This window comes from Coturnix japonica, chromosome 2 (genome assembly GCF_054131305.1).
Source record: "Coturnix japonica strain WE chromosome 2, WE-NBRP24, whole genome shotgun sequence".
In the NCBI taxonomy this organism is placed as follows: Eukaryota; Metazoa; Chordata; class Aves; order Galliformes; family Phasianidae; genus Coturnix; species Coturnix japonica.
Window position 1 is genome coordinate 92,765,837 of NC_140664.1, and position 23,333 is coordinate 92,789,169.

Consider the following 23,333-nt stretch of genomic DNA (forward strand, 5'->3'; position numbering starts at 1 on the left):
GTGATACAGGAGAGCCACATGTGGAATTAAATTTAGTATGTCTCCATTTGAAACAGAAAAATGTTGCAGTATGCATACAATACATGGTGTTAGAGTAGACATGGATTTCAGCAGGTATTACCTCAGTGAATAAAAAAGCAACCAATTCCAGGATAAGTGTGTCTACATATATAGGGCCACTTGTAGTATATCCAGGGATGTTTGTAAAGATGCAAGAGCAAAAAAACCTTTCCTTGAAACAAGGGTCCCTGGGCTGACACAGCAGTGCTGCATGCTACTCTGGTATGATGGGGTAATGAATCAGTTGCTGGAAACCTTTAACGTGCACTAAACATCATCCTAGAAATGAAACAAGGGGGCAAGTTTTAATAAGTGTACACCCCATTAGGTTTATATAATTAAAAGGCATTTAAGTCAGAAACTGAAGAGTTGTTTTTCTCCTTGGCTCCATTTAGCTGGTACCAGAAAGGATGCAATCTGGAAGTGTTTAAGGCCAGGTTGGATGGGGACCTGGGCAATCTGATCTGGTACTTGGTCTTGGGGCTAGCAACCCTGCCTGTGGTGGGGAGGCTGGTATTTGATGATCCTTGAGGTCCCTTCCAAACCAAGCCATTCTATGATTCTATGACTTAGAGGGGGAAAATATTTTCATGATGTTAAATGGCTTAAGAGGTACTTGATCAGTTTGGCTTTCTGACGTGCTCTTTTCCTACCACGATATATATAAAGATTTAATTAAAAGTACAGCTCTTGCTGAAAGAAATCTTTCCTAAATTCTTCTCCTCCCCCATCGCAAATTAATTTGTACATGTCATGCAAAAAGACATTGCTTTGTGCTCAACATCTTCCTGTTCTTACTGCCCCACATTGTGCTACATGTATTGTCCTGTGCCTTGTTGCTCTCATGTTCTTCTGTGGCAGGAATCATGGGGCAAAACTTCTGTCAGGTTTGCAGAAGCCCTTGCCAAAACTCAGAATTACAGCAATAGAGACTGGCTGCAGCACAGAGAAGGAGGATCACAAAATCCTCCTTTACATCACTGGAAGGAAATTTATATCCTATGAATATTAAACAACGGCAGCGAGTCCCAAACACACAGCAAAATTAAGTTATTTTTCTCATCTTTTAAAAGTCAGTGATACAGAAAGACATATTTTCTCTAAAAAACATGGAAAGGCATTTGATTAAAGACTGGCTCTGCTCAGAGGGCAGGGTTGCATAATAAGGTAAGAGCAAAGTGCTGGGTACCGTGTCTTCATCAGGACAAGTTAAAAATAAATAAATAAATAAAATAATAAAATAAAATAAAATAAAATAAAATAAAGAATAAAATAAAGAAGGATTAATCCCAGTACTTAATTGTACTAAAATGTTTTAATGGTATTTTTGTAAGAAAGCTTGATAGCTTTGACAGTATTATAAAACATTGCTGAGGAGACAGAAGCAACTAGTTTGTTTACTTAATTTCCCTTAAATACAGTCTAAATTAGAGCGCACAAGAAATCTGTCTTAAAATTAAGGCACTTTAAAAACAAATGTGACTACTAAGGAGAATTCTGCCTGAAATGAACAAATCCACTTACACGCCTTTGTTTTTTATTAGACCATTAGCCCTAATGGGCACCTTCTCCACAGTGCTCTGCGTGCCCTCAGCCACAGCTGAACACAGTTGACTGGGAACAGATGTACTTCAGACACAGTGGCCTCACTCCTTTGCAGACTTGAGCACATGAACTCACCTCACAGCTGCAGTGCAGAAAACATCTGTCTTAAACCCTGATGGGTGGGACCAGTGGCAGGCTAGGGAAGGTCATTAAGTGGCTTTAGGTGAAGCCTTTGGAGGCTCAAAGAGAATTCCTTTCTTGTTCCCTGGTGTGAAGCCATGCAGGGTGAAGCTTGCTGGGCTAGACAGGATTTTTTACCCTGGCAACTCTGAAAGAGTAAGATGTGTCATACAAATTATTAATATATAGTGAAAATAATGGTAAGCCTATTTAAACGTAAGTTCTTTTATATTGTATTACTGTGCTAAACCTCTTAGCAATTAAGGGAAAAAAAACAAGACAGTAAAAAAAAAAATGTTGTACCACCTTGTAATCCCTTCTCCTGCCGAAAGCACAGCAGATGTTTGATTCCCATGTTTACATCTTTGGAGACAGGCATAAAAAATTGTGTTAACAGGCAGGCAACCGTAAGTATTCTCTGTTTAGGCATTTAAGTATTCTTGCCATCACAGATGAGCAAAATGAAACTGGAAAATCCACTGGGCTGTACACATTTTTCCATGAGGGTTGCTCTGCATGGAGCAATGCAGAGGTTTGGTGATAGGCAGGAGAGTTTTCTGGATCCCTCACTGGAAAAGGAGCTGGAGTGGGATTGCTGCCTGCTCCATTCTGCCATCTGAGGAGGTGAGGGGGTCTTTGGAGGAAAGGTAGAGAGAAAAGGGGCATCTCAACTCCATTAGATATGTCCCCTGCAGGTGTATGGGACCATGCTACTCTTTGGGCACTCAGTGTGCAAAACAGCCCAGGACAATCAAGCCACCAATTAGGGGTGGCAGCCTAAAACTCTGTGTAGCCCAGCCTTCAGTGTGTTCAGGCTGGGATCTTGTTTCATAAAGAACTGGGGCCAGAGTAGTTTATTTGACCTGAGTGGACAAGGGATTTCAGTGTGCCTCTGGTGCTTCTTGACCAAAGACAAAAGGACTGCTTGCTTTTTGTCAGGAGTTCTAAAGTTTTCTTAGACTTTGCTCAGAAGTGAAATAATAAGTGAAAAAAAAAATAACGAAGAAAAAAACCTCAAAAAACATCATTTTCTGTTTATTTTTTTTCAGTCTTTTGAAACTGCTGAGCTGGCCTATAGTTATCCAGAAAAGGTAAACAGAATGTTACTGTATTAGGTTTCCATGTAGACATTGAGATAAAAGCATTATGACAACAACATCGCATTCATCAGCTGTTTTAAATGTTTGCAGCTGATGTTGTATATTTTCAACAATTAATATTGCAAATATAAATGCAATATTACATATATTGCATTTGGAAGATGGAGTAGAGAGACTCAGGAACAGAGAGCATGAGATCCTCAAGAATACTTAGCCACAGAAACTACAGAAAAAGAAGCTAGAACTGAAGTCGGGACAAATGTGATTGTGGCAGTCCAGTTTTAACTGATGGCAGTGGCTGGAAACAGCTGTGGGATGGGCTGGGAAGCTGAGATTGCTACCTGCCCAGAGTGTGGGAACAGCAGGCATGTATTTGCATAATGATGCAAGCTAATGTTTTGAGCTACTGGGCTCCCAGACAGGATGTTACCAAGAGCTCCTTTGCTGTGGGGGAAGAGTTGAATCTTAGATTAAAAGCAAAAATAAATGGAGGTGGGAAAGAGATGAGTGTTTGCTTGTCCATGCACAAGCTCTTTAGATGGATGAATGTGCCAAGTCCTCTTTTCCAATCATATGCTTTCTGTGAAAGACCTGCAGGATAAAAAGGTTGTATTTCAATTTCCAGTGTTGATAGAAAAAAATGGGACTGTGCATTCTGTTTTGTAGTGCCAGATCCCGTGTGCATTGGATGTCATGATGTGGCCTTTCTCACACACCGCCTGTCCCTTGAACCCTGGAACTAAACATGCACTTTGCTCTTTCTTTGGACAACTCGTAAAGAATTAAGTTCTTCATTCACATGGAAATTCTGAATTTTTCAAACATGTTAAATAGAAAAATCTTACCTTAGAGGCTTCAGAAAACTCAGTTGGGAACATAGCCAGGTACAATCTAGAACTGACATGAGACTCTCTTGAAAACTTTCTTATCTAGCTACATAGCAAGGACCATCTCCATCTTGCAGTGACTCCCTGCTATCCAAGATAAAATGTTCATCTGAGGTGTTATGCTGTTCCCAAAGTGCCTGGAGGCACATATTTGCAGCCTACAGAATTGCTTATGCAAAACTAAGAAAGGGAACCTAGAGTCATATGGCCTGCTCTGGTAAAGTCAGACCAAAAAAATCTCACACATAACCTAAAACCCTCCAGGCCTGTCCTCAAGCAAAAAGCTTGGCAGTCATCCCATATTGGAGCTCTGCCCAGCCAACTGGGAGAGCTGAGGGCTACCCACAGACAACTCCCACTCTGATATGCACAGCTTATGGACTGGTTCTGCTGCTGGCATTGGGGAAAGGGCAAGCAGGGAGGCAGCTGCAGTCCAGATCACAAGTAACCTTGCTGCAGAGTATAGTTGCTGTTTGCCATCTGTGTGACACAAGCACTGAGTTCTATACAGAGGGGCTATGTCCTTACAGATGAGTTGCTAGGCTGCTGGTGTCTGTGAGTGGACTTGGAGTCTAGTCCCAGCTAAAGCACATTGCAAAGGCTGGTGCAGGGCAGAGTTACTGCTCATGCTAACAAGGACAATGGTCTATATTTGGCATTTTGGCTTGAATCTTTTAACTGCATCCTCTAGGTAGGTATAATTAATAGTGTGATTGTATGTCTCAGATATCAGCTAATGTGTAATTTCGCAAATCGCAGTCAGCATCTGATGAGAACTCCATGGCCAGTGTGAAACTTGGACCTCCATTCATCAGGCAGCAGGGCTGTCTGATAAGCAGTGTCACAGCTTGAAAGGGCCTATTCTTGTCTTCCTGAATGGCAGAGATTTGATGGAGACATTTGGAGATGAGTGAAAATGAAAGAAATAATAAAGTGAACCTGACAAAAGAGTAAACCTCTGAAGAATAAAGAATAAAGCTTGAGAAATACAGGACTGCTTTACTATTCACTCTCATGTCCACCTTCTGCCCAGAGATGGGCAAGGTCTAATGTCCCATCTTCAGGAGGAGAAATCACAGTTGCAGTCATATTGCTTGCCTAGCAGAATAAGCAGGCAATTTTAGTTGCTTCAGAAAGAGCATTTTTTATGCGCAGGTAAAAGGAAAGGATGCACTTTCAGAGCTGTTAGTGAAGTTGTTTGCTGGCTTGAAGCTTGTGCTAATGTAGAAAGTGACACTTCAGGATGTGCAAATTCATCAGAGCTCTGCTTGGGCAGGTTGATCCTCTGCCTGTCTCTGGCTTTGCATAGGAAGAGGAAGCATTGTGTGGGTCACTCACCTGCAGCACAAGGAGGAAGGGTGGAAGAGTTTCCAAGTGTAGGCGCAAGGGAGCTGTCATTATCATCCTTTCTTCTCTCCCACAAGAACTAGAGAAGATGTAGCAAGACATATTGGAGAGTAAAGGGTATGTCTGGATAGCTGGGGTCTTCCATCAAGAGCAAAGCAACTACAGCTCATGCATACTTCAGTTTGCTTGTGTTGGGGGGTTATGATTGATGGCAGGCTGAATCTGAGTCAGCAGTGCACCCTGGCACACTGACCCAGCACTGCCAGCTGAGTGAGGGAAGGAGTTGTCCTGCTCTGCTTTGTGCTGTGTAACCTCACCTGAAGCACTGTGTGCAGGTTTGGGCACAATATAAGAAGGTCACAATACTGTCAGAGAAAATCCAAAAGAGGATTACAAAGATGGTCGGGAGGGCAAAATGTGTAACGAGCAGCTGAAGTCTCTTGGTTTACTCAGTGCAGATCAGAGGCCTCATGGAGGCTGCAGCTCCTCACAGGGGGCGGAGTGGCTGTGCTGATCTCTTCTCTCAGGTGATAGTGACAGGGCTTGAGGGAATGGCATGGAGCTGTGACAGGGGATGATCAGGTCCAGGTGTCAGGAAAAAGTTCTTCACCAGAGGGTAATGGGCATGGAGTAGGCTCCCCAGGGCAGCAGGCATGACCCCAAGCTGATGGAGTTCAAGGAGCATTTGGACAACACTCTCAGGCATAGGGCTTGAACACTGGGTGCTGCTGTGTGGAACAAGGAGCTGGACTCAAAGATCCTTGTGGGTCCCTTCCAACTGGGGTTATTCTATGGTTACATGGTTATTTTGGTGGAATTCACTGACTTCACATGCATCCCCTACTCTCAGTCTTTTTCCTGGGCTTTGCTACTTTATATAACCAAACTTTCGTACCAGTTTGGACCCAAAATTCATGGCAGCGTTCTGGACAAATTTGGAGGTAAGCTGAAGGTCGCAGGGAAACTGAAGTAAATACGCAGCAGTGAGCATGATGGTGGTGAAGGAATGGACAGAATTCCATTGCTCATGATAGAATATACAATTCTGTCAGATTTGGCTGTTGAGGGAAATGTGATAGGAACGTTTGAGAGCCCCCTGCTCAGTATGGCAGCACGGTGGGTGCCTTTGTTTTGCTGTGTTACAGCTCTGTCCTCTGATGGCAAACAAAAACTCTAAAATAAAACAAGCCCAAAAGCAGATATAAAATCTCACAGAGCTGCTGGACTTCGTACAGTTTAATTAAATGCCTAATTGGATTAAGAAATAATAATTTGGATTATTGGATTTACCACACAGTGGTTTTCAAATGCATCACAAACCCAGCAATTAAAAATATTCTGTTAAGTGGGGCAGTAATTGGAGTTCTCTCGTACTTCATGTATCTTGAAAGTATCTTTCTGAAACCCTCATTAAGAACAATAAGTGAAAAAAGGGAGCAGGGTGTTTGTCAGGAGTTCTTCAAAAAAAAAGAGTATTTGCTCTAAAATCAATATTATCTGTAACACTGACTGATTTGCTGTTCCTGAATAGTAGCCCATTTCAGAAGCTCAATTTTTCTTTACCTGCATGCCAGTGTAAACCACATCAGGCATCCGAACTGAGCAGTAGAAGCAAACATTTAAATTCCTTACTCTTGGTCTGCGGTCATAGTTTAGTTCTGACTCCATATCAGCTGTTCTGAATTGTCTTTCTTGAAATCTAAAAGAAAATGTTGCTTAATCTTGAGAATACCTGGAAGCTAAGGTGTCTGTAGCATAAGCAACAAACAAGCAGCGTGGATGTAGCTAGCTCAGTGGCTTTTCATCTTTCCAGACAATAATCTTTTATATCTGATGAAAGAAAAACTGATTTAGATGTCTGAAATTTGAAAACATGGTTAAAATTTAAAGAATGGAAATTCAGTTAGGAAGCTTGGCGCTAGTTATAGCGCAAAACCCCTAAACCAGACAGATGTTGGTTTCCTGAAGAAATTGGAAGTGCTGCAAGCCAATTTCCATCACAGAAGCTTGCTTGAAATGTCACCAAAATATGACTCCCAGTAATTATTTCTAGCACAGGACAAATATCATTGTTCCTGACCAGCAGTGTGAAAGTAACACAAAGTGAATATGTGGAATTCTGTCTAAAACAAGCAGCTCCACATTATTTGCTCAGCTCAAGAGGAGCATTGTTCCTGTAAATACTCACCATAATAGAAATCTAAGCACAGTATTTCAATAATAGCTTAAATAATCCTTGATCAGAGAGCAACAGGCTGGCATTAAAAGCCAGACTGATTAAATCTTCCTTAGATTGAAATATGGAGTTATAGGCCTAACTGCTGTTCTAGCTGACTTAACTGGAGGAGCTGCTCCTTCCTAATACTCTTGGGGTGCCAAGAGGGAGCGGGGAAGAGCTGTGGTCCCCAGATAAGGATGCAGTGGCATTTACACCTTTGTCCACCCTGAAAAGAAGGGGTACTGGGAAGGGTCCTTGCAGGGGGGCACATCTTCCCCACCGCATCCCTGTGGCTGTCTGCCTTTGGTGTTCTGAAGGACCAAAGATACAATGTAGTCAGTCCTGATTCACCTTTGGCTGTAAGAGCTGAAGTACTGGTCCCATCCAGCCCCTCATCCCACCAGGATGGGCTGGCAGGACACGTCACAGATATGTATCTACCTTATGTGTGCAGTTTCAACTACGCTCAGGAAAAAAAGGCATGAGAAAGGCTGCCCTGCATTCAGTCCTTGGTATTGCAGGCTGTTCCACCATTTAGAATTGTAACTTTTTTAAAGACATCTCTTGGTAAATCATTGTTGTTTGCTATCTGCAAAATTAAGGAAAACAGGTTGGTATCAAGTGGAGGTGCCGCACACTTCTGTGCTTGGGAATGGGAGCTCCCAAACCGAATCCTATCTGCCCAAGTCTCAAGACCTGAAATGCTTATCTTTGAAGGCTTGCAGGATAACAATCTGCAGTTTGTACACACGTATCCTGAGTTATTTGGGCAGGTCTGGGAGCACCACAATAGCCAGCTTAACCAAATAATCTACTTGTTCTTAGTGCTTTCCCTTATTAAAGCATTTTACAAACCCTGCCTTAATTAAAGTTCACAGTACTCCTACAAGTTAGTAAAATGTCATTATCCCAATTTTACAGATGGAGAAGTTGCAACAGAGAGGTGAAATGCTTTGCTTGAGGCCTCTGGAGACTGATTCAGAGGCAGGATTAACAGTCGGGAGTTTTTGGCTCTGTGCGTCTCAGCCAACCTCTGATGGCGTGATGGGGGAGCTCAGAGCAGCACCAGAAACCCTGGCCTGCTTAGGGGTTCTCTTCAGCCCTCTGTGCTGACTTTGAGGTGGCTAAGGAGCCAATTTGGCCACTAATATCTCCTCTTACTCCTATGCTTCTTATCTACCCCAGCTGCACCATGCCAGGTTTGTAATAGGAAGGAGTAAAGTTGCAATGTGACCTTTCTCTGGCCATTACAGAATCTCAAAGATATCCTGTAAGCAGAAAGGGACCAAAACAGACTCAGCAGCCTCTGGTGCTGGGCTAAGCTGCAGTTGTCCCTGTACCACCTGTGACTGCTGCTGAATTCAATACTTGGAACTTGGTCCTCAATCCACAATGCCTTGCTGAGACACAGACGTGATAGTGACCACATGCATATCAAGGGTAATTAGAAAGCTGATTCAAACCCTGGTCCAGACAGCTTGCCATTTGAAACCCATTTGGAGCAGTATAGGGTGCAAACTTCTACTCTGAGTCATGCACCAAGGACCTGGGGTTGGGTGTCCCACCCTTAGAGCCACCGCCCTAGCCAGAAGGCTTAGAAGAGTGCAGCTGACACTCCTGTACCTTCTATTTTCATGTAAATGTTCAGATTTCATTTTTGCCATATAAAAGGTAACCCCCTTTCTATGCGTAATATGTATGTATATAAATAGAATGTGTATATCACAACAAAGCAGGACTATCAGCCACTGCTAAGATGCAGTTCCAAAAGTGGACATAGAACATTTGGGTTGGAAGGCTCCTCAGGAGGTTGACAGTCTCACCTTCTGCTGTAAGCAGGGTTGGCTCTGAGGTCTATCTGATCAGGGCACTCATGTTTTATCCAGCTAGGTCTTGAAAAACTGCAAGGGTGGAGACAGTTCAACAGCCCAGAGCAAACTGCTCCACTACCTGGTTTCCCTCACAGTGATTTCCTCCCTCTATGTTCTGTTGGAAGCAGTTGGATAATTGTCCTAAAAAGAAATGTGCCATTTCATCTGGTTGTAACCATTCCGATTAATATTTTCCTTCGCTTGAACCTCTGCTAAAAATGTAAAGAGTCCAGACAGTTTTCCTATAAATTTTATCACAATAGCACACTGTCAAGATCTCACGCTGCAGGCTCATGATTACATCTGAAATTTGACAAGAGCATACCTTTTTTCTTTTCTTTTTTCTTTTTTCCCCCAGAAAGCAGCAGCTTTTCAAAGACTCAGGTGTTGTTTCATTTTTTTCCCCCTCATTTTAATGAGATCCTGCTTTCAGACCTCTGTAACAGAATACAGATCAGAGGTCTCTAAAGTGCTCAAGTTTACATCACGTCTTAATCCCCTAAGGCATAAGTATCATGATTGTGATATACTGCTGAGATTCACCTATTATATTCATGTTGCATCAGTAATATTAGACACTTGTTACTTTCTGGAAATTCTTTTATAGAAACATAATTCTCTACATTTCTTCTAGAGTTCTTTCTATATTTACTTTCTTGACTTGAGGGAAAGAAAGGGAAAAAAAAAAAAGGAAAAAGAGGAAAAAACACAGATTCCAATCCTCACAATGAATTATAATGACACCATTTTGCTGCTTCCTTCTGCAAATGTGCAGACTCTAAAGTAACAGTGGAACCAATGGCCAAGGTATGAATCTCCTCTTCATGGTTATATCTACACTAAAGCCATGATCTTCACACACTGTGGTCTCAGGCACATGCAAGAGGAATGTAGGTCTCATTTGGCTCTTGCCATAAGAATCTGTGCCATGACTCTGTGTTAGAGTAATACTAAGCATCAGGCTGGTTATGCCCATAACTGTATGTGGGGCAGCTGTGAAATATTCTGCTTTGCCTGCTTTGTCCTGCGTACAAGCGTCTGTGCACCTGCGCATCACAAGGCAGAGCTGAGGCTTGGTCCCAGACACCTGCCATGGGACTCACATGGTGAGCAAGAGAAAGTTAGCACCAGAAATCAATGGGATAGCATGAGCGTGTGTGAGGAGTTGGGCCTAACAGATGGAAGATGTGGAAGTGAGGACAGACTATTCTACAATTGGTCTTTTCTAGGAGCGTTAATAGAAGGACACTTTCCATGGAATGAAATATGAAGGGGTGTTGCCCTAAAGCTGATGTTTGTTTACTTATCTTGAGGACCGTGTCCTCCTACACCTCAAACACTGTAAATGTAGAGCAGAAACCAGTGGCCATGATAAAGGGCAATCATTGAAGTGCCAGTGTGAGTCATTCAAGATTCACTCTGCTTGCTTCTCCCTCCTGAGTCCCTGCTGCCCTCATTGTCATGCTCTCCCTCATCTTTCACCTGCTCCTCCTAGCAGCAGGAGGGGATGTTTATGGCAGCCAGCTCTGCCTTGCTGGAGGGGAGAAGCGAAGCAGAGAAGCCTGATCAGACCAACAGAGTGATGTGGGTGCTACGTGTTCTGGGTTTCGCAGCTAGTCAGCCATATGAACACTCTTTCCACTCTGCACTTAACATTTCACTGAAAATTCCTCTAGCAGACAAAACAGTTGAGGTCAGTCCACATCCTTCTAAAAGGAGACAGTTGCTCTCTTGAAATGACATTGCGGTAAGGGGGATACACAGTCCTATCAATTTGCTATCCTTCTAGAGCAAAGAGATATTGAGTTAAGTACGGAGAAGAAAAAAAATCAATAGAGTTTTGTGGAGTTTCCCCTAAATTTAGTTTGGAAGATCTTATTTGTACCAAAGCCCTCAGCTTCTCTCCCTGATATCTCACTCCAGGGCCCTAAATGCATGCAAAGCTCAGGAGCAACTTCATCAAGGCTCACAAATGGGACAGGGCAGCACAGCCAGCAGGACCCAGGAGCCTGAAGCCTCTAGTGATGGGAGAGGTTTGCACTGCAGCTTGTGAGAAACATGCTGCATGTGCTTCTGGCAGCTTGAATAGCTCATATGGAAGAGCTGCTGCATGGAGATGATCTGGGTAGCAGCATCATGCACACTGATGGCTGTCACCAGGAGAGGTGTGCAGCCTTTCCCCAAGCACAGCTCAAAATGAATTTCTGCTGTAATAGCACACACAGTGCCCAAGGCCAGATTTTGACTGCTGAATGGGTCCTTGCACTGTGAACAGACTCCCCAAGGCCAGTAGGAGTCTGTTCAGAGTAATATGTTACACACCATGTGCAAATGAACCACAGCATGTTTCAAATAATATTAAAGGGCCCAAGTCCAAAAACCACATTTCCAGCTGCTAAGAACTGCATCAGGCTCGGAGCTTCCCAGGTTTCAATAGCATCACCTGCATGGGTAGAATTACCCACATGCACAAGTAGGATCATCACAATTTTCTTAGGGTAAGGATTGCCTTCAGAAGTAATTGCACATTCTGCCTGGTCTTAAATTATAATAGTGGACACAAACTATTGAAACTGGAAGAAGGATTTCAAGTGTGTTTTCTTGCCATACTCTGTTTTCATTGGCAGAACACATGGTGAAGGAGAAACACTCAAAAGAAGTGGCAAAACCCCATACCTTCTATTTTGTGTAGTGCTAGAAATGATGCAGTCTCCAAAGGTTTGTTCCACAACCAATGTTATGTGCACTCTCAATCTGCAAGACAGATACTGAAGAAAAGCAAATTGTATAGTAGCACATATTGTTTGACTCCCCACAAAAAGAAAGGAAAGTAATTTATTGCAGTAAGCAAACACAACAAACACAGCAGAGACTGAAACCTACCACTATTTCATGGACATTACTATTTGTATCCTACATTATTTTCACATCAATGGCGAAAAGCTGTTGGTGAGAAAAGGGGAGTTATGGAAGGAAGTGCTCACACCTGGAACACAATAGAATGTATCAGACACTTGGTCTTAAAAGTTACAGATTATTTTCCTCAGTCTGAGGAAAGCATATGTGGAGAGACAGCTATCAGCTGTTCAATATCACAAAATAACACCTCTAATACTAACGTAATTGTAGCTGCAAAAACAAAGTGATCTTCTTTTCTTTTTTAAAATCATCACCTATTTTGTACCATTTAAAAAGTGGAAAGTACCAGCTGCCTGTGGTGTTTAACAGGAATACACACAAGTAAATGAGAAGGTGTGAAGGACACGTTTCATAGAAACTGAATGCCTTCCCAGCTGGAAGCAGCCTGGAAAAGCAGAGATCAGCACTGAAGAAATGCTCCTAGAAGACCTAACCTCCTGCAACAACGCATCGTTTGCACTAATTATGTTTATGGCCATTATGTCTAGCACTATGGCTTGGCTTCTTTAAACAAGTGGGAGATCCACAGTTGTATCAAATGTTTGTGTGTCTCTGTGCACTGGGACTTCTGCGTTTGAGCAGAGTGCTCTTTTATCAGGTATGCAATATATGTTCTCTTCAAAGACTGATTTTACAGCAGAGGCTTCTCTATTATTTATTTATTTATCTACCTATTCAGCATTCTGCAACCTGGAAATGATTTGAAGATATTAGAACAACATACAAAACGTTTAGTTGCGTTTTGAAATGTAGAATTAGCAAGCTATGGTTAGTTGTACATTCCAAAAATAGCTTTTCAAGAAAGTTCAACCAAATGCTTTGCTTTTATCCTAGAGAAGCAAGCCAACAAATGTTCAGGTTTAGTTGGGAAGTTATTGATTTAAAATCATTCAGAGTTTTTACATATCTGGAAAAGAAGCCATCTTGATGTGATTTTGTTATGAAAATTTGTATATCTTCTGTTTTTTCCTTCTTTCCCTGGATTACTACGAAGGTCTGTCAGGCAGCTGCCTCACTATGCTGATAAATGCACTGCAGAACTCCATGGGCACTGGCCTGCAACACAGAGCACTCCTGACAAAAACCAAGCATAATACTCTTTCACCTGCTCAACTGCGAATTATATTTAAAAACAAACAAACAAAAATCCAGCAGCATTTGAGTCCTCTGCCTGCAGACTGAAAAGGGAGGCTGTTCCGACATGCTCTGACACACGGTACCTGTAAGGATCTTCTATCAAAACTCAGTGAACAATTATTTTCTTAATATTTGAAGGACTATTTCCAAAGTTATTCTCAGGCTAAAAGTAAGTAAAATGTAACAATTTTTCCTTGCTTCTAATAACTACATAATTATTCTCCATCATTTTTATATACTCAGAATAGGCATACACAACTACTTTCTTGGTAAAATGGAAGCAATGTGAGAAAACTAACTTACCTCCAGAAAATATTAAATATTTCACTTACAGGAATCCTTGAAGACAAATTTTCTTTTCTTTCCTGGATTCTACTGACAACAGAAACTGACTCCCTGCACTCTCTTCGGAGAGCAAGTATTTGGCATGGTTGCAAATGTGCCTGCCTAATAACAATGTACACGTAACAACCCATAACGGCATGTGTACCTGCATATATACATACAGTGAAGTACCATTGTTTTAAAGAACTGTTGAAGGCATATGCAACGTATTACTGGGGCCTACCCAACCCTGCACTGAGAGTAGCTTCCTGAGCTGTCAGAAAGCAAGAAGAAGAGTGAGTCCTGCTGAGGGAGTGATCCAGCAATTGGTTCTTGCTAATGATGAATATTAAAGAGTCCTTGGTTATCCTGCACACAGTTGTGCTAGAAAGCATCAAAGTGGCCTCAAGGAGGCATGTATCATTCAATTTATTTCTTCTTGTTCACCAGGTTTCTCCTCTGCTCCCAACCCCAAGGGACATGTACTAAGGAGGAAGAAACTTGCTCTGGTATTTTGGGCATTTTGGCAGAGGCTGATACTACCTGACCAGCCTACCAACCAGCAGCACACAGAGCATAATTTCAGTGCTGCCGGTGACAGGAGTACAGGCAGAAGAGTTTCTGCTGACTGCCTTGCTGGTTTCAAAATGAGCCTGCAAAATTTATTAGATGTAGCCATCTGCTTCTCAGTCATTCTCCTACTCTACCCCTGACAGTGACTGACAAGAGAGAAACAATGAATTTACAGCAGTGGGTGAGAATCAATTACTTTTCTGTTCCCTGCTCCAGAGCTGCTATAGTTCTTACCGTAGAAATGGAGCACCTGCTAACAAATTTTGTCTGGACTTTCAAGGGGTGAACTAAGCACCTATGGTCATTACAAAAGTGGATGAAGAAGAATCTACAAAAAAGCTGCAATTATTATTTTTTATAATGGAGAGGAAGATTTCCCAGTAACAGCCCTGTAGTTTTAATTTGTTTGGTTGGTTGGTTTAGTTTTAAAAGCAACCCTTTCTTAATTTTTATCAAGACATACCCATTGATTTTAAAAGGTTTCGAATATTGCTGCGAATATATGTTCATTGAGTAAGGAGTTTCTCTTAGCCAATTCCAGTCTTCAAAATATGTTCTATGGTTGGTGGGGGTTTTCTCGGTAGCAGTTACATAATTCTCATGGCAAAGTGACTTCTGGATGCAAATGCTCCTTCTGAATACTTTTCTTCCATTACTAATGAAAACTTAAGGCATCATTCTTTTTCCCCAATATTTATGTGATATGAAAGTCAAATCTATGTAAGTAATTACATGTTGCCAGAAAGACATAAAAAATTGCTTTGATTCACAAAATCACAGAATCACAGAATGACCCGGGTTGGAAGGGACCTCAAGGATCATGAAATTCCAACCCCCCTGCCTGGCAGGGCCACCAAACATACACATTCACTAGATCAGGTTGCCCAGGGCCCCATCCAACCTGGCCTTGAAGGAACAGGCCTTGAAAGCATATTCACCTGTATTTCAAAAGTGATGCTTTTTTTTTTCTTTTACATTTCTTTCTTCTATTCCAAATATAAAAAAGAAACCATTATGTCCCAAATCTTGGCTGTTTTTCAAACTACGTCAGCTGATCTGACAAAGAATAGGACTTTGACCTGCAAACTTGGTGTGAAAAAGTGGGAACGTTGCTGAAGGTGATCAGTGGTTCAAGGCAGCAGCATAGCTAATTCATTTCAGCTAGTTTAAGAGATGAAAGAAACAGAGGGAAAAAAAATGCTATCATTTCTTGCCTGTAACCTGAGGTTTGTTCTGTGCATATTCTTGTTAGGTATTTGTGGAAGAAGCCTTTCACAAGTAAAGAGAAGTGCCAGGGAAAGGAGCTTTCAGACCGGCTGCTGTGGGAGGTGAGCACTGAAGAGCACAAGCGCCTACACTTGCACTGCTTGAATGCTTGGTGGCACACACAAGAATGGCTAAACTGAATCTGCTTACCTCATTAGCTTGCCTTTCCTCCTCAAGGGCTCACCTCTACGCTGAGATGGGATGCCATGATATGCTGCATGGGGTTCCTCTTCCCCTGAGGCAGCACTTGGCCACCATCTTGGTGGTCCAGTAGCTTGGTGACTTGACTGTCCTGCAGTGAAATCTAACTCTCTCTTGTACAGTGTACATCCTACAGCTCTGCAGGTTGTCTGAATTTGCCTAACTTGCTTTGTTCATGCTTCCAGCACAGGCATGCTAACCATGGGATAGAAAATAGTGTGTGTGGGTAGGCCAAGAGCAGTCCATATGACCAGCGTCAGACTTCTCATGAACTTGTTTCACATATAGGTCTCTGCTTAGAAGTAGGATGTGAAGACCCTGTAGAGTACAGACTCAACAGATGCTGGTGTATTGCAAATGAAACTGTTGTGTCAATTCTGGGGAAAGCGAAAGCTACATAAACATAAACAGTTCATCTACTGTTTGTGAGTAGCTTATGGTATCAGGAAGTACAAAGAAATATTTGCACGGTGTTAAGTCACCGCAGTAAGAAAGAAACATTTTGTTGTACTGAGCCATGTAATGGGACAATTGTATTCCTAAGCCTAAAAGACATAAAGATGTGATTTATAAAGGAAGGGGGAGAATATATAATGTTATCTGTCGGAATTGCTGCAAGGTCATTTAAGTGATTTGCAGAAATACCCACAACTCACCAAGAAATACCATCTGTGTCTCATCCCATCCACAGCAGAAGAAAACTGGCATAAGCAGAGTCTTGTTGAAAGCACTGAGTGCATTGCATGCCTTCTTCTGACTAGCCCAGCAGCCTAGCAAAGCACTGAAATCAAGAGCTGAGGCCAGTTAACATCCACCTGAACAGACTGACAGCTTGCAAAGTTGGATTCTGTGGTCTATTATTATTATTATTGTTATTAATTATTATTATTTTAACCCATGCTGTACTGGTTACCTGCCAGTCTTGCATGAGAACAAGCTGCAGAAAGCAGAGGCAGAAGCATTTCTGGTAAACTTGGGAGCAGACTCACTGTGACTACAACCATCTGTATTTTGATTTTAGAACAGCGACTCTCACTGTAGTATCTTTGCACTCTCCAAGAGGTAATCTCTGAAAGTAAATACATGTATGCTGCTCCCCTGAGTTGCCTAGATTGGATTCGTCCTTTAATTCCATGTTCTGTTGGAATTGCTTATGTAACGGGCTTTTTCTCTTCATTATACTAAGGTTATAATTCCAGAGTATGGAGAATTAGGCAAACATTTCTTATCATACAACCACAGCCCGTGGGCGTGATGGGCTTAGGGCCAGCATCTCTGAGCAGACAAATGTTTTTTGTCATTTTGAAGAGTTAGGAAATCAGACAGATCACACAGAAACGAGGAGTAGTAAATGTGTTTCATTAAAAAAATGTTTTCTCAAGATGGTCTGAACAAAAATATTGAATATTGGAAATATTGTTATTACACCTTTTCCAGCACTGCAAACATAGGCCAGCGGGCCTGTTCTAGAGGAGTTAAGTAGTGGGGGATCGAAAGGAGTGGATAAAGACAATCAGTTTAACATGCATTGATGGAGAGGATGATTGCAAAGCAAAGCAACCCCAAAGACTAGAAGGGGACATGTATGATGAGCAGCTGAGGTTCCCTGGTTTGCTCAGCACAGAGCAGAGGAGCTGAGGGGAGGCCTGATGGCGGCTGCATCTCCTCACAAGGAGCCGAGGGCAGCGCTGAGCTCTGCTCTGTGTGCCAGCAACAGGGCCCAAGGGAACGGCATGGAGCTGTGCCAGGGGAGGGGCAGCTGGGGCATCCCTTTCCAACTGGGGATATTCTGGTACTCTGTCTCCAGGTAGAGTCTGAGTGCATCCCCAGCAGGGCAGTCAGACCAGAAGTTATGCCAGATTCCTGCATTTCCATTCTGGTTCTAGCAGGCTTGCTGTGAGGCCACAGGCTTCTTGTTTCTGCCTTTTTGTCTTCATTTGTCTACCTGGGAGAGCTAAAAGTCACACTTTGATGATTAGTCGTTTAATAAATTCTGTTGTGCTTTGCATATGCAACACATGATTTAGGCATTCCTGTGGCTGTGTCCTGTGCTGTCATTAAAAGCCCAGGAGTGGTTGAATAACAGGTGATCATATTTTAGCAGCCTATTTCACAGATGCATCAGGTTGCCAACAGAATGTAATGTGATTTCAAATACAGTATTTGAAAATGTTATGAGCTCTCACATTTGTTTGGATTAACATAAGCTCTCTCCTCTCCCTCCCCTCATCTAATTTCCCACATGTTTAAACTATAAATACAGCTGAATTTAAATGTAATCCTCATGCCTTACCAACTCATCTGCATCAAAAAAAGCACATCATTAAGAAAAAAGTAGTGTCCAGGGGACTAGCCCCCTGATTCCAAGCACAATGCAGGCTTGCCAACTGCTAAAAGCAAAAAGTATGCCAATGATTTAAATTTATCTCCTTAGCATAATAAATCAGTATCAAAGGTCTTGTAGATGCAAAAGAGTCCAGGTTCAGGTTTATCAAAGCATTTCTGTAATTTTAGGATGCCGTATTTCGTAAACACTTATTACATGTAAGCAGTCACGGTGCCAGAAGAAAACGTGCAGTTTAATCTATTATTGATTATTTTTACAATCTTCAAAAGCATCTGAAGTTTGTCTCAGGGCAGAAAAGGAGAAGCTGAGCATGTAGTACTTACGCTGGGGAGCTGCCAGTGTATTTCTGTCTGCTAAGTATGCTGACCCAAACTGAGCAAACCTGGAAGAGGATAGAAAGCATTGCACTGTACCCCATTCTTATGTAATGGGTAGTCAAACAGAACATGTTTGCTTTGGGGTTGGGCTTTTTGCGTGGTACAACAAATGTTTCTGCAAGAACCATTAACTTAAACTGGTGGAGTGTTTGGGAAACTCATCACATCACATCTCAGCTGTATGGAGAAACTTGGAAAATAGTCTGTATGTGGCAGTTTTTGCCCCAGCCAAGGCTTTGTCCCGGTGCAGTTTTGTGAACCACAGCAAGTGTAACACCAGCCAGACTGGAAAACAACGACTACTGAAAGAGATAATCATTGGAAGCACAAGAGCACGTAGTTTGATTGAGATGAGCTGTCTCAATAAAAGAAGGGAGAAGTGAGGTACCAAGAGCAGCCTGGTACAACCTGTGCAAGAAGAAATGGTCAGGAAAACCTGTGACAGGAACATCGGAGTAGCCATTCTGAGTCAGGCTGTGGGTCAGTTTGGGCCAGTAGCAAGTCTCTGGTCTCTGGTCATAGCAGCCACAAGGAACAAGAGTAGAGAATAGATTAGGCATATTTTCCCAGAATATTCTTCTAGCCTTTGAAAGTTTCTTGATCCAGAAGGGTTATTCTGGCACTTAAAAGCCTGAGTAGATGTTTGTAAATTTACTTAGTTGCTTTCAAACTAGTGTGATTGATTGTTTTTCCCCATCTCTGCAAGGAATCATTTCCTTTGATTAACTCTGACCTGGTGCCATTGCATAGGAAAAAAGGCTTTCATGAGACAACCAGCAGTCACTCCCCACCTTCCTTCCCACACTGCTTGATGCTGCTGGTTCTTCTTGGACAGATCCATTTCCAGGCTGGAGACTCCTGATTTTTATGGTGATTCCTGGTGTGGAAGCCATCAACTTTGAATAAACACTTCACCTGAGATCACCATCCTCTTCTTCACAAGTTTCAAATCTGCTGGCATAGAAAGGTTTTTGTATTTTTTTTTTTCTTTCACAAGTGCATCCATCCTGTGACATGAATGTCACCCCTTTCACATTGCACAGACACACAGCCATGAGCCTTCTCTCACAAACTGCTCAGCTCCATTGCCAGGTCATGCTACAAGCTGACAACCAATTTTCTTCCCTTGCCCCACCTCATTCCCCAGCAGTTTTTAAACACTGATGTTATTCACACACCTCCATTAAACAGCTACATGTTTGTTCATTTATTCTCATTGTATTAGCTTGTATGGCCCAGGTTGAATTTTATTACTATATCCTCCAAATAAGGTTTCTGCCTGCATGATAGAGTCTTTGCTTCCTACTATGAGATTAGCTTCAAATTTAATTTGGCAGCTATTCATCCCCTCTTGATACCAACCATTAGCAGCAATAAAAGTAGAATTCAACAACTGAGATTCCCAGCACCCTTTGGGTACCTGTTCTTATTTCAATATAAGGTTGTTGATCGTTTGGTTTTATCTATTTACAGTCCTCCAAGTAGTGTTCAGTATACAAAGCAACTCCCTGACATGCTATTAATCACTGTCTTTGAAACGACTGTAGAGAAGATACTTGGCTGTGAGCCAGTACTTTTGGGATCGCGTTAACAGTTTTCCGTCGTATTTCAATCACTTGTGCTGTGCAGAATAACACCCGGTGTCCCTCCCTCAGGGTATTAAGTAAAGATTGTAGCCCCTGTTATAAGAAAGGGTTCTCGCAAACATTAATCTGCAGGCAGCTGCTGGGCAGGAAGAAAAGGGTGAGAGCATTGCCACATGCCCCTTTCCTCCACAGAGGGCTTCACTTAGGCACATATCCTTTTAGAAGAACCCTCTTTCCCCATCATTGACGACTCATTGCTACAAATATTGGGGTACATGTGGGTGGTTTTCAGCATCCAGAGCTTTCAGTTTATGCAGATTTAGAAGATCCTTAATTAAACAACAGAAGGCATGTTATCCTGTCTCCTTTCATCAGCTTGGTATCCATCAACTACAGCTGGCACAAACCAATTATCCCTGTGGCAACCATAGCTTTTGACAGCTCTTGACACAGATCACTTGCAACCTGTAGGCACCCCGAGCTATTTCTGTGCTTTTGCAGCTGATCAATGGCTGTGCTGAGCACCTCCTTTTCTTCAGGGATGAGCTACTGGACCTCTGCAGTAATGGCAGCCAGGGGGGGTGCAGCAATGGGGATGTCGGCCATCATGCTCAGGAGCAAGTTTAAGCTGTTATCCAGACTCTCTTTGAGCTGCTATCTGTCCCTGCAGCCCAGCACTGCCAGGCTGGGTGACGGATGCCCTGAGGTAAGCAGCCTCTGAATTAGTTGTATTGGCAGGACTATGACACACATCTCACCACTCAGGTTCTGGGAGACAGGACGTTGTATCCAGCTGCCTATATAGTGATGTGACCATTGGTAGGAGCATCACACAGAGGCAGCAGTAACTCATTGCAATGTATTAGAGGAGAAAAAGAATAATGCTGTCAGGTCTTTCGAGGTAGCAACACCATTTCATGGCTAATTAGAGGGCAGGAGGTGCTTCCTGGGCTGTTGACTCAACTGGCTCTGCATCATGGCGATGAGCCATAGGTGCTGGCCTGGGTTACTCCGCCAATGCCAGCAGCCCTGCAGTCACTTCCTATGCAAGGATGCTCATGGCTCAAAGGCGGATTTAGCGTTTTTCTAAGTTTGATCCACTTATCTTTCTCCAAGAGTACAAGCCAAAGGCTAGTGTCTTAAACAAGCTTTGCATTAGCTTCCTGGACTGCTGGAATTATGCGCAGATAAAATGGCCCTGAAAGCCCTAATTTATAGAAATAATATTTATTTTCCCTCCATGTTTCATTCCATGACCAATTATACAGAAAAATGAAGCATGTAGTAGGATGTGATCAACATTGTAAGGACAAAAAACTGTATTTTTCTTTTAAACACCTCCCTGCAGAATTGTAGTCCAAATCTTCTCTCATGGAAATCAATGAGTGTTTTAGAAGTGAGATCAGGAGAATCCAGAGCAGTCTCTCTACACTTTTTAATTACTTTAATTAACAAGCTACAGCTCTGGGACTCAAAATTAAGTTTCTGTTTAGGTTTGTATATTTTTCCCCCTCCTTTGAACAGATGCATTTATTATTATCATTTCTTGATAAAACTACAGTATAGTTTGCAAAGGAATCAATATACAGTTTGTCAGAGAATGGAAAGTATGATTTTGCCCCTCCCCCTGCCTTTTTGTAGCAAAATACTGTCAGTCTGTAGAGTGGAAGAACAATTCTATTACCAAATGCAGAACTTGCCAGAATTCCCAGAGATTTCATATCTAAGTAGATATCTAAGAACTAGAAGTTGATTTTTAATGTGTAATTTTTAATGTTGATTTAGGGGTGTTTTCAGACCCACCTTTTAAAAATTGTCTCTTCTGTAAAAAGGTAACATTTTGTAAAATTCTGTCCTAAAATTTTAAGAACTTTGGCAAAGTCTTAAGGTACCATGGAATATTTAGGTTCCTCTTTAAGACACTGGTGAATTTAGGCACTATAATTTTAGCCACTGGAGGGCTCCCCAATTTTTTAATTAATTTAGTAGGACAGGCAGTAGGAAAGAATGGAAGAAGGAACTAGTCAGGGTTGTTTGAGTCACTACCAGAGTTAATATTTTTGGTAGAGCAAGACTTCCACTATATGCTGACCAGCTAGCAAGACTGAGTATAGCAGGCTTATTAGATACAAAGATAAATACACGATCCCCCACAAGTTTTACTTTAGTAAATCATTCACTGAAGTTAACACTCCATCTTCTTTCAGACAGTTCTGGAGTAGTGTATGTGTGTGTCTTCCCTGAGCATCTTCAAGCAATGCCCAATGGGGCAGGGTGTTTGAAAGCATGCTTTGATGGGGACCATATTTTAACTTGAATATAGCGACATAATAATAATTTTATATTAATTATCTATGTACATTTCAACACTGAAGATGGTTGCTTACTGCCAGGTCAGTCTGCAGCACAGACCAGAGCCTACTCATTGTGTCTTATTTTGGCTGTTGTGCTCTATACGCCCAGCAAATCACCTTGCAAGATCCTGTTATTCACTCAGGGTCTCACTTTCCATTAAATGGAAGGGAAAAAAAAGGGAAAAAAAAAAAAAAGAGAGAGAGAGAACAAAGAGATTGAGAGATCCCAAGGTGAAAACATATTAAGAGTGCCTGGTTTACCAAGCACGTTCTGCTTTTCCAGCTGTGGAGATGCTCTAGACTGTACAAAGCAAAGACTCCTGAAGTTGCATGTACTACAGCTTTGTTGGTATATAGACAATGAGGGAGGTGACACTACCATGTTTCACCTCTCTGGATACAAAAAAGTCCACCCAATACACTAACTGGAAATTTTGTTCCAGCCTCAGAGTTCTGAACCAAAAAAGAAAAATGATGGCACTCACCCACGTGTGCTGTGATCAAGGAACTTCCTGCTCACTCCACCTTTTCAATGGCTGATTTCATCAGAGACCCAGTGATGTTCCTCTTGCCTTAACTCCGCTCTTATGCTCTTTGCAGAATGAGAGGCCAGTAACCCCTAGTGATAAAACATTTGCTAGTGAATAGCAGAGGACACATCATGGGCATACTTGTTCCTCCAATAGCCATATTGTGAGAAGTAGGATTGAATGACTTTTAAATACAGTGCTGCAAAACCATCCATTCTACAGACCTACTGGCTGTACAACTTCTATGTAGGGCTACCTGTGGTCTGGCTTTTGCCACAGTAAGAAACAGATTCAGACTCTTACAGAGAGGTATATTTGCTGCTAATAAAACATTAACTTAGAAGAAAGGCTGGTAAAATATTTAAATATCAGACATTCCTCTGCTCTTTGACTTCCCAGTTGGCACAAATAACTGCCATAGTTTGGAATGTTATCAAACATATTTCATAGGTACAAAGGGGCTAATTTATAAAGAAGAATTAATCCCTCTACAAGACCAGGCTGGCTGAAA

The 23,333-nt window shown here is 42.1% G+C and overlaps 1 protein-coding gene and 1 long non-coding RNA gene across 10 annotated transcripts in view; one reads left to right on the forward strand and one right to left on the reverse strand.

The window, feature by feature from the left end:
- Nucleotides 1-1,356: 1,356 nt before the first annotated feature.
- On the reverse strand, nucleotides 1,357-23,125 carry LOC107309469 (uncharacterized). Of its 9 annotated transcripts, none has more exons than XR_014942891.1 (8): nucleotides 23,047-23,125; nucleotides 22,778-22,911; nucleotides 19,144-19,303; nucleotides 18,299-18,357; nucleotides 11,885-11,976; nucleotides 9,534-9,645; nucleotides 5,111-5,198; nucleotides 1,357-1,933 (listed from the first exon to the last, which is right to left on the reverse strand). XR_014942891.1 is itself a non-coding variant. In XM_085538077.1 (6 exons), the coding sequence occupies exons 3-6, from the start codon at nucleotides 19,243-19,245 to the stop codon at nucleotides 1,802-1,804; spliced, it is 381 nt and encodes a 126-aa protein (XP_085394203.1). In that variant the 5' UTR covers nucleotides 19,246-19,303; nucleotides 22,778-22,911; nucleotides 23,047-23,125; the 3' UTR covers nucleotides 1,357-1,801. The 9 variants fall into 9 exon arrangements, 2 of the variants coding, with proteins under 2 accessions (XP_085394203.1, XP_085394204.1); XR_014942890.1 differs by lacking the exon at nucleotides 1,357-1,933 and adding an exon at nucleotides 2,805-3,476; XR_014942889.1 differs by lacking the exon at nucleotides 9,534-9,645.
- The window catches only part of LOC116652890 (uncharacterized), a 41,295-nt gene continuing 33,315 nt past the window's right edge, over nucleotides 15,354-23,333 (forward strand). Inside the window, exon 1 of the long non-coding RNA XR_004306083.2 lies at nucleotides 15,354-15,489. This is a non-coding gene — a long non-coding RNA (uncharacterized LOC116652890). The remainder of the gene's footprint in view (nucleotides 15,490-23,333) is intronic.